The following is a 12,015-nucleotide window of genomic DNA, read 5'->3' as shown; positions in this document are numbered from 1 at the left end:
GATAGACGTTCTTAAAAAGGCATGATTATTATTAGTTTATTTATGCGCGGGCAGGGCTCGGCTCGGCGGATAGGACGCCGGGACGTTCGTGTGTAGGTATGTAGTTGTGAAATATCCGCCAAAAGCCCCTATTAGATGTTTAGATGCAGAACGGATCTTTTAAGATGGAGTGTACAGTGGCGTTTCAAGATGGATTGTATAACAGGTAACGATCACGTTACGGAACTCACGCTCTTCTTAACGGGCGGCGAGGGCTTGGCGGGCAGGTCGCCGGGCGGCTCGTCGTCGGACAACTCGCTGTGCTCGCTGCTGAAGCCTAGCGGCTCCGCCTCGCGTTGCAAGATGGACTGTATAATACGTAGGTAACGATCACGTTACGGGACTCACGCTCTTCTTAACGGGCGGCGAGGGCTCGGCGGGCAGGTCGCCAGGCGGCTCGTCGTCGGACAACTCGCTGTGCTCGCTGCTGGAGCCCGAGGGCGACGGCGACGTAGACGCGCGCGCGCGAGGCTCCTCGCCGTACATCAGCGACGACGGCGGACTGTACACCTGCCAACACATATACCCATAAAACTTTACCCTGCTAAGGCCCAAGGTCCTCTTCAGTTCGATGACATTTAAATTTAAATCCTATTCAATTGGAACAGACTCGCTTTTGCTTTGTTTCGTACAATTTTCCAACAACGCAAAATCAACTCTATTTTCTACACTATAGGTTCAAATTTCTGTGGCGAATTTTGGATTTCTTTTTCATTTGTATGGCTGGGCCTTAGGAGGTTACAAGCCTCAATTAGTTAATTTATGATTTATCCCTTTCTTAGAAGAAGAAGTCAAAACTATACGAGCTATATAGATCAGGGGTCTCCAAACCCCGGCCCGCGGGCCAAATCCGGCCCGCGACGCGTTCCAATCCGGCCCGCCGACACCCAAGGCGAGTGCCCACTGTCCGGCCCGCGGGAGCCAGGCTCCAGGGGTTCAGCATTCATAGACAGTGGAAGAGTTCCTATAACACCAGCAACCAGACACCCTCCCTGGCGCAAAAACGAGAAAGCCCGCGCGAAAGTTTCTGAGGCGCAATATGGCCCTCAGGTAAAAAAGTTTGGAGACCCTTGATATAGATGATAGTCGTGGTCGTAAGCCACTTAACTTTGAAGCGTACCTTTATGTGTCTAACGCCTATTGTGGCATACGACCACAGCTATCCTTTTTTTTAGTATAAATAAATAAATAAAAAATAAATAAATATTATAGGACATTTTTACACAAATTGACTAAGCCCCACGGTAAGCTCAAGAAAGCTTGTGTTGTGGGAACTCAGACAACGATATATATAATATATAAATACTTAAATACATAGAAAACAACCATGACTCAGGAACAAATATCTGTATCAAAATACAAATAAATGCCCTTACCAGGATTCGAACCCGGGACCATCGGCTTCATAGGCAGGGTCACTACCCACTAGTGGGAAGGAAGGAAGGAAGGAAGGAAGGAAGGAAGGAAGGAAGGAGGTCGTCGGTCGAGTATGAGTTAAATAAATAAATAAATATTGATGACATCTTTGTTGGTAGGAGTGCTATGATTTGTAGGAAATCAGTCTTGTCTAGTAAAGACTGAGTTAGATAGGTATCGTCTTTTATTAAAATTAAATACTCTCATCATCCACGATTGAAAGATAGAATCTAACGTTTTCTCTGTAACAATATATGCCTACGATTCCGGACATATGTAAGTACATACAAAAATATGTTTTACAATTTTATGTGCGATTAATTAACAATACCAATTAATAAGAAATTCAGTAAAAAAGTGTGTCAACTCAATTACCTAATAGTTAGGTATCTCGTAATCACCTACGTGTACGCTACACATTGAAGTTGCCATAGAGACTTTAATGTACACTGCCATTATTATACGATTATTTTTTTATAATCAGTTACTATTTTTGTATGTAGAACACTGCGCAATTGTGCATAGCGTATTCAATGTTATGTCAGTAGCATCGCGGCACTTTCAGTACTATACGCATTCAGACTTTTGCAGTGAACAAATCTTTTTAAGACTTAGTTGTTTAAAATATAAGCAATTCACAAACCTATTAAAAATTTACTGCTACTTTTAGTATGGGTTATATCTCTGATCTAGTTCTAAATTTTCTGCACACCTATTTACCTCTAAATACTATCTTATTTATTCGTGCTATTTTTGGCCATCATTTCAGCTTCAAGTCTAATAAGTTATACTTGACTGTACATAAAATATATTGCAGTGTTTTATCCTTGATTATTCCATTAATATTATATTATTTAGTAAAATTAAATTCACGATGGACATCAATTTTAGAGTATTTCATCAGTATTTGGATAGCTCTTGTAGTAGAAGCCGATTGTTTAAAAAAATACCTGAGTCATATCAAAACTGTAGATCGAACCCTCGGACTCAATCCTTCGAACTTTGAAAGCTTTCGGCTATACATAATCTTCTTTGGAATCGCTCTTATGAGATTTCTTGTTTCCCTTACTTTTTTGGAGTTCATTTATAGTTTCCCTGTGCCATTTTTGATGTTCATCTTCATGTATGTCAGTATCGATTTCAGTCACCTTATTAGAATTTTTATATTTGACATTTTGTATGAAAGAATGACTAAACTTCGAAATTATTTTGAGCGTATCTTTATTCGGCCGCCAGATGATTACACAAATATAACGTTTGATTTAAAAATAGGATTAAAAACGTATAAACAGCTTCTCGATAGCCTTAAGCTTCTGAATAAAATGCAAGCAACGGTAATTCTCTCCATACAATTATATTAAATGTTCGGCTTAGCTTTCCTTTGTAGAAATAATTGGCGAGAAAGATATGCCACAATTACTGACTTAATAGAAATAAAAAAAAAGATTATTCTTTGATTTTCAATTCAAAGCAAAGCTGAAAACTGTTTTATTGATCGATTTTGTTATACAACTCATTATATCTCATAAATACTACAATTTTTAATTAAGTAGGTATATTTGTCGTTCCTTAATTAATTATTCTGTTTTTAGTACTTAGTAGTCCTGGTGACGCGCTTCTTAGACTGTACCTTACACCTTAATACAATGTTTTTATTAGGTTTGGACAGCGCCGATTGGGTATGTATTTCAATATACACGGTGTAACATGAGTAAACCGAATAATTTTAACAGCGTATTCCTGATCATATTTAGAGACAAAAATGTCCTATAAACTTTTTTGATATTCGCATAGTTTCAGAGATATTATTAATTTAAAAAAAATAAGTTTCTATTGTTACATGGTGTAAAAGGCCTTTTTGATGGTGATGTTGCTGCTTAAGGGACGTAGTCTAAATATCCTTATTGATAGATGTCAAAAAGTGACAAGTAACACTTTGCAAAAAGTAGGTTCTACGAAAAAAAAATGTAAAAATCAATTTAAAGTGACAAGTTTACCAATAACATTTATTATTTATGTACAAATACATTCAAAAAATTGAAAAAACGAAAGAAAAAAAATTTTGTTTTTTGGCGAAATTAACCTAAACTTATATTACATTTTTTACTTCTTTTGACCTCAGAAATGCGTGGTTAAAATTATTCGGTTTCCTCATGTTACACCGTGTATATATTTATTTTTCAGTTATCTATTGTTAACCAGAAAGCTATGTATATATATGGAACATTTATATGTTTCAGCGCCATATGAAAGATTTTGTATGCACATCAGTATTCCAAGGGATACTAGTGTGTATTCCGGCACTGTTTGTCGAACTGATTCACATGGAAGTTGATCATATTTTATTAATACTGATACAGCAGCATTCCAAATGTGAAGGTAAAAAGTTGTACCTGTACCTACCAGTTACCTGTCTATTTTAACCTAAGAATTCATTACCAATTTTAGGTTGTAAGTAGGTACGAATAAGATTCTTTATCATGATAACTTATAGAGTTAGAGCAAGATAAGTCTTCTACGATTTTGATAACATAAAATGTGCAAGTGTTATTTATTACGTCATAATTTCATAGAAGTTCGACGTATAAAAATTACACTTGCACAGTCTGGGTTACCAAAATCGCTACCGACTTATCTTGCTCTAACTTTCTACTTACTTGTAATTACTTGCGAAAATATAATGATGTGAGATAAAATGACAATCACGATAACATTATGAAATCTTTTAGTGTCTATATCGATATTCTATGAGTATGGCCAATGACCAACAATGATCTGCGATAACTGAAATATTTAATCTGTATTACACCAGCGATGATTTTCATATAGACATGTGAAATATTTGAATTACTTATCTCAACATTGTTAGAGAGGGTAAACCGCTAGCTCCTAAATAAACAAAAATACCAAGTAGGTCAAGTTAGGCGGTCAATAATGAAAATCATTATTTTTAGATGTCGACCTACGAGCCGCCTTATCAAGGGGCATTAGTTACCTGAAGCTACGGCCGTTTAAGTTCCACATTTGGCGCATCATACCGATCGACAGTTCGCTGACGATCTCCTTTATCAGTCTTGTATTCACTTACATTTTATTAATTTTACAGGTGCACCAAGTCCTTTAGAGATGTAGTGATGTGTTATTCTGTGTGATAATGTGTGTCAATAATTCTAAAGTGCATAACAGGCATTAGGGAAATTAGTACATAGTAGATATATTTTTTTCACCAGATCAGAAAGGTTCTCTTTATTTCTAAAAAAGTCGGCTTTGTTTTATTCTCGAGTGATTAGTAGACTCTATCAATGTGACCACCGTAGCTGTAATGTAAGTATACCACTCGCTGTATTGTTGTTAATTCTGTAGGTAATAAATAGTGTTTAACACAACTCACACGTTTTCCTATTTACTACTCCCCGACCCTCACCAAAATGGAGTATGACGCAATTTACTGACTTCAGGTTATTAAATTGAAAAGGAAAGAACACGATTTAACAACTTAAAACATACCTATTTAAATTATGTTTTTTTTTTAATGCAAGTCTCTGTGCACAATCAAAACGTATCTACCTGGATATCATCTTTCATTGAATGCCCTTTACATCCACGATTGAAGGATCTGATATATTCTCAATAACATGATTCGCCCACAACATAAAAATAAAAAAGTATCTACCTGGATATCATCTTTCATTGAATGCCCTTTACATCCACGATTGAAGGATCTGATATATTCTCAATAACATGATTCACCCACAACATAAAAATAAAAAAAGTTACGTAAACTTACCGTTCCTGGATCTAATGAGGACGACAGAGTCATCGGCACTTGAACCACTGCGCTGTAGGTTTCTCCGATCACGTGTTGTTGATGAGGGTTGCCTTACAAATAACAAAATAACGTTACGTTACACTTAGATTGACGAAATACTTAGAAGGTTGTGAGACTTGTGAGTTCAAGCTTCCTCGGAACTCAATAGTGCTAATGATATTGATTTAAAAAAATGTAAAAAGACAGTCAAAGGTCAAAGAAGCATATTTGCTTCGCGTGCATCGCTGCCCATTTAATTTCCCGAGTTCAACATTCAGTCAGTCAACATCGGACAACGCTGCGGGGCGAGTTATGTCCTGGGTCTAGCAGGTTTAGGATGTATTTTTATTTGGCTAAACCTTTAACACATTCAATACCACTAAGTGCTACGGGTGACGCTCGTAGCGCGTAGCCACGGTTTCGTCGTATGTAGCGCGTAGTCGCTACGAAGAGTGTACCCGACAGTCGGGTTCTTGGTGTTGAATGTGTTAAAAAAATTGCCTGTAATAGTGTAATATGTTATCCGTTCGTTTAGTACCTGGTGATAGATCAGACGAGACTATTTCGGAGACGAAATCGCTGAGCGATGAGTATGAAGAGCTCGTGCTTTCGGCGGCTTCAGAGTCTGACCCACTTTCATCTGTAAAAACGGCAATAATGATAATATCGTGACTTCACTCATTCAAAGGTAGTGGCACGGTAGCTAGCGTAGGGTTCGACAAACTTTTGTACGGAAGAGCCATCCACAGTAAAATCATGTTTAAGAATGTCAAAGAGCCACAAAATTAGATTTGACTGGACTAAGTCCTCTAAGTGATAATTGTTTGGGTATTGTGAAGAGAAGCATGTGGCTCGCCACGGGTTTCCGATCCTCTGACGTTAGGTTAGCTAGCGTAAAGACAGAGCAGAGGTCGAGGATTCAAACGTTGGCTCAAACCAATGAGTTTCTAAACTCTTAATGGCCACTCCAGTTATTAAATGCTCTAAGATCAAGACTTAGATAATCAGTTTCTTAAGAAGACAAAATTAGGCAAGTCTCATTTCAAAGAGCGGTGAAGTATTGATTGCCGGGAAATGTAAGTTAAGGCTGATTTAGACGGCGCGCGAACTCGCATGCGATTCTAGTTACATTGCGGACTGTTCTGTTACGTCCAATTCAGCCGACCGATCAAAAACCGCAATGTAATGAAACTCGCATACGAGTTCTCGCATCGTCTAAATGAGCCCTTATGCTCTAGTTTCCTAGGATAGCGGTGCCGTCATATAGCGGCCGTCTCCATACAAATACCACGACATCCATATTTAGCCGTATTATTTAGTATGGAGACGGCCGCTATATGACGGTACCGCTATCCTAGGAAAACCGATCTTTAGTGTGGTGACCTGTGGGCTGGTTCTCATGGCGCTGCAGTTGCCGCAGCGCGCCGTTGAGCGAGCTGCCGTCGTCCCACACGGCGAACCGGATCGGCTGCAGCTGCTCGGCGAACCACTTGGGCTTGTCGCCGACCTGCCGCGGGTCGAACAGCCCTGTCTGCACGCGCAGGAACGCCACGTTGCACGGCGTGAGGGACCACTCCGCTAGGAATTCGACCGCCTGAACAAATATATAGGTATATATCACACTTGCACATAAAGGGGCATCCGCGCAAGTTTAGCGAGAGTAATAGCAAAAAAATTTAGGGATTTTATGAAATTATGTTTAGTCATATACAGAGCTCGAACATGATGATTTAAAATTTTGTTACTTTGTGCGATCATCCTGTGTGCAAAATTACGTCATCCGCATGAATGTTCGAGCCCTGGTCATATGTATGAACCAAGAAGGTTATAAAAAGCCTAAATAAATACATTATACAATTAACATTATGTATGTATGCAGACTCAACATGTAACTGCAGCATGTATCAAACATAGGTGACGATGTGATAGACTTGATAAACCACGTAACTTCGTTTAAAAATGTATTAAAACGCAAGAACGAAGTTAGAAGAGAACGGTAAACCAAGAACAAGTCATACGCTACAACTAAAAGATAAAGTAAATATTGCGTCTTACAGGGCCCTAAAGAGCGGTGTGAGAAGCCCTATTGCGGAAAACGAAAATCGAAATTTCTTAATCTGCCTATCGCTCGAATATCTATGTATTTGTATACCGTAAACCGGTTGATTGTGACTAATCAAATAATATTGTAACTCTGTAAACTGACATTACACAATCTGACAATAAATGATTACTTACTTAGGTACTAAGAGCAATAGAGAGTTAAATAACGAAATTTAAATTTTTCATTATAATGCTGATGATGACCTGAGTGCGTGCGAACTTGTTGAGGAACGAGGTGGTCCGCGGCCGAGATCGCAGGAAGCTGTTGATCTGGAAGGCGACCACGGGCCGCGGGTACAGCCGCAGCGTCCGAGTGTGCTCCATGAAGTTCGCCAGGATGTTTTGGGAGTTGAAGAAGCGAACCTGACGAAAAAATCACGTAATTAGTACGGTACGTAAGCGACGCTTACGTTAATCAAATTCTTATTTTCTATCGGAAAAGTAATTAAGTGTCTAAGTAGTGATATGAGTGAATTTTTATCTACTTACATAGTTCTACTTAAGCGGATAAGGATACGATGCTGGCAATCCCTTTTTTCGTCGAGGCAATACAGCGTGTCTCATCACTAAAGCGCCCACAAAATTTCCGCGCATGTTTGATAAAACACAAGCCTCAAATTTATATCTTTATTTGAAGAGTCGCGAGTGGACAGGTGCTGTTACGCCGTCATACGACAGAACCACGCTAGGAACATTATCCTACCTGTTGTCTTTGCCTTTCACGATGTCGATGACATTGCCGTAGATAAGAGCTTTGAAGGGCTGGGGGATGCGAGGAGGCGCTGCAACGCGTTGCTAATAGTTATACATAGTTACCATGGCGACCCTTGTGGCCACGTCCACCGAGTCCACGTCGTTGCCGTAGATGAGGGGGTTGAAAGGCGGGGGAGGCGAGGAGTGTGGCTGCACTAGTAGTTAGTTACCATGGCGACCCTTGTGGCCACGTCCACTGAGTCCACGTCGTTGCCGTAGATGAGGGGGTTGAAGGTGGGGGAAGCGAGGAGTGTGGCTGTACTAGTAGTTAGTTACCATGGCGACCCTTGTGGCCACGTCCACCGAGTCCACGTCGTTGCCGTAGATGAGGGGGTTGAAGGGCGGGGGAGGCGAGGAGTGTGGCTGCACTAGTAGTTAGTTACCATGGCGACCCTTGTGGCCACGTCCACCGAGTCCACGTCGTTGCCGTAGATGAGGGGGTTGAAGGGCGGGGGAGGCGAGGAGTGTGGCTGCACTAGTAGTTAGTTACCATGGCGACCCTTGTGGCCACGTCCACCGAGTCCACGTCGTTGCCGTAGATGAGGGGGTTGAAGGGCGGGGGAGGCGAGGAGTGTGGCTGCACTAGTAGTTAGTTACCATGGCGACCCTTGTGGCCACGTCCACCGAGTCCACGTCGTTGCCGTAGATGAGGGGGTTGAAGGGCTGCGAGGCGAGGGAGCCCCGCTGCGGCGTGTGGCTGCACTAATAGTTATAGTTACCATGGCGACCCTTGTGGCCACGTCCACCGAGTCCACGTCGTTGCCGTAGATGAGAGGGTTGAAGGGCTGCGAGGCGAGGGAGCCCCGCTGCGGCGTGTGGCCGACGCTGGCGGCGCCGGCGCTGGCGACGGACACGCGGCGGCTCTCGGGCGTGCTGTGCGGCAGGGACTGCGCGCCGTCCGTCGACGACCGGAACGTTGGGGGGTGCACTCTACAAACGTAACAAAACCAATTTCAAACCAATTTGTCAGTCAGTAAGAACCAGGAGAACTATACTCATCCTTTTCTTTTGGGTGCTAGTACTAGTGTAATACAAATATAGTATGATTCTCTCTGTCTATGATTGAAATGAGACAGTCCTTTGACAAACTATAGCACTTACACGCTGCCGCTAACAAATGCAGAACCTAATCACATTTGAAAAGTCATGCAGTTGTTTATCTTGTTCTCTTTGAATAAGTTCTTTATTTAAACGATGTTCTTATAAGTATTGCATTTACGATAATCAGGGCAGTACGGAGGTCATTGAAAAGGAAGGAAGGTGATGCCATATACATATACCTACTTGTATTTCATAATGGCAGTCAACGCCACCAGTGTTGCACGAATTTTTCTTAGTGTTCACACTACTTTGACTGTTTATAAGTCTTGTAGAGAATACTCCCTAGAGAGAGTATGCTCCCGGGATTGAAATCGTATGGCGAGAACCGGTGATTCCCGGTTCCGGGGCTAATTTTGTAAACTAGTCCCGGGGCATACCCTCTTTGGTTTAAAATAAGTAGGTTACTTAATTAGAACAGTAGAAATTTAATCGATAACTTACTTGAGAGTAGCACCACCGACGCTGTCTCTTCTCGAAGGCATGAGGGTGGCCGTGGCCTGCTCTGCCGAGCTGTTTGTGAGGCTGCTCAGAGCCTGGGAAGCAAGCAGTCGATACTAAACACCCTGTATACATACATAGGGTGAGATATCCGAATGGGCACTCATGGGACAATCAAAGAAAGGTTATTTAACTTATTTATTTTACGAGGGGCACTGAGAAGAAGTCAAGAGGTTATTTGTAGAGGTTAGAATGTGAACGTTATCTGCACTGTTGTAGTTTTTCCTAACTCCGAAATCTATGCCATCTTTTATTAAAAAAATGTTCCGAATATTTTGTATTTTCTGACCCATTCGGACGCTCAACCTGTATACATGGATTTGCAGTAACTAAAATCCTGTTTCATTGTTTGCATATTTTCTTATCTCCATACGAAAATCACTCATTTAGCTAAGTTCCTGATTTTTTTCAATACTAAATCTTACTTTTATGGTAATTATAAAAGCAATTGAATAAAGTAAGAATAGTATTTGTTAAGTAAGAAATACCTACTATTTAATACCTATATCTACTTTTATTCATAAAACCTAATTTACTAAAGCTAAATTTATAACAGCAATAAGTTTATTAATACAAATTTCGCACAATGTCATTTAATAATTCATATGTTGTCTAGCTCAGCATTAAAATACATATTTCTAGTCAACAGTATTGGTGCGCACTTCAATCAATTTTACAGCTATTTTTGAAGGATTTTTAAAGGCATGCCATATAGGCCTTTATCCAATGCAGCATGCAAAACACATAGTCAAGCACAGAATCGGTGCTTTCATATCTTAGCGGAGTACGACACGATATTATCGTCGCGACGTTGTTAAGGCCGTCAAGCCGGCAACGGACTCCCGACCTTATGTTGCTGGAGCGCCAGACAGGTGCGCGCTTCCCTCAACTTGTCCAAGTATTTTAATTTTGAAGGGACGCAAAACAATAGTACCAGTGCCTAAATGCGAAGGCCGAGTCCCGCGTAGGGCCGATGGCCGGACATGTGCACGCTTCCCGAAACTTCCGTTAGAGCTTTAATAAAAGAGGCCCGAGGCCGAGCTGCGGGAGTGTAGTGCTCAAACACAGAACAATAGTATAATAAAGTGCCTATTATTCTGTGTTTGAGCACTAACCTTATGTTCGTGCTCAAAGACAATCCTCTGGCGTTGCGAGTGTTCATGGTCGACGGTGATTACTTCACATCAGGCGATTCGTCTGTACGTTTGCCTTTTACATGATAAAAACATAGCAGGGGCCAAAATGTATGAGTTTGTATGCAAACTCTTTTATACTATCGTGGACGGTAACGGTAAATGGTAGATGATATCGTCGACGATAGTGTAAAAGCGTGGCGATAATATCGTGTCGTATCACGATAAAGTATAAAAGCGCCCATAATATAATACAATACATATTATTAGCACCAAATGGTCAGATATTGGTCAGATACATCTATATGTACTAGCTGATCATTCGTAGGCCTTAAATCGTTGCAATAAGGTTTACAACTAATTAGGTAACAATGTCTATGATAGGTCATGAAACACCTTTCGGAAACCACACAATAGATAAACAGAATGTGCCAAATGTAGCCAAACCATGCCAAACACAACAGAAGCGAGGAAACGGACTGAAATTGTGTCACGTTTGTAACCACAACAGTGATGTATGTATAAAGGTGATATTCGGTTGATGACTTCAGCAGTATTACTGAGCAATGTTACGAGTAGTGCTGCAGCGTTGATGCGGAACAATCAGTAAAGATGCAACGGTAATGCTGCCACAGTTGTAATCCGAATGTTATATTGCATTATTTGATTCGAGGAAGTGACCGAGACGTGGTGGACGTAATTTTGCTAGGTACTTTTGATATTGTGTCACGGCCGAACGGTCAAATTTTACAATTTGACATGTCAATGTACCGAAGGTAGTCACATGTCGTCAGGTGACTACCAAAACTCACTAATTACTAAGTACAACCTTATTATGGTGCTAATACGGTTCATTATGGCTTTGAAATTGTAGTGGTAATAAGTGAGTTTTGCTACGATATCTAACTAACATATGCTAGCTGCGTACGTCTCCTGCCACTTCCACGAGTCAAAATAGCGCATCAGATGAAGTAATGAATATTGCATTGGAAGTAATATATGTACATATTAGGATAATGCTTATTGTGTGACGTCTCCAACACTTATTTCAGTCAAGAAATTAGCAAAATGTGCCATTTTAGAATTACGTACGCTAACAGTTGTTTCAAAGTGTTATGAAACTAATTCCATGTGTCTGATTTTTGTAATGAATGAAGGATGATA

General features: G+C 40.7%; 1 protein-coding gene across 1 annotated transcript in view; it reads right to left on the bottom strand.

The window, feature by feature from the left end:
* LOC134666487 (MAP kinase-activating death domain protein) overlaps nt 1-12,015 on the bottom strand; it is a 72,013-nt gene that overhangs the window by 28,843 nt on the left and 31,155 nt on the right. The window contains exons 11-17 of the mRNA XM_063523668.1: nt 9,662-9,753; nt 8,839-9,049; nt 7,571-7,729; nt 6,647-6,857; nt 5,802-5,903; nt 5,243-5,334; nt 388-549 (exon numbers count right to left, since the gene is read on the bottom strand). Of these exons, the coding sequence (XP_063379738.1) occupies nt 388-549; nt 5,243-5,334; nt 5,802-5,903; nt 6,647-6,857; nt 7,571-7,729; nt 8,839-9,049; nt 9,662-9,753 (1,029 nt within the window). The remainder of the gene's footprint in view (nt 1-387; nt 550-5,242; nt 5,335-5,801; nt 5,904-6,646; nt 6,858-7,570; nt 7,730-8,838; nt 9,050-9,661; nt 9,754-12,015) is intronic.

This window comes from Cydia fagiglandana, chromosome 8, assembly GCF_963556715.1.
Source record: "Cydia fagiglandana chromosome 8, ilCydFagi1.1, whole genome shotgun sequence".
Classification (NCBI taxonomy): Eukaryota; Metazoa; Arthropoda; class Insecta; order Lepidoptera; family Tortricidae; genus Cydia; species Cydia fagiglandana.
This window is presented reverse-complemented; position numbering and strand designations above follow the sequence as displayed.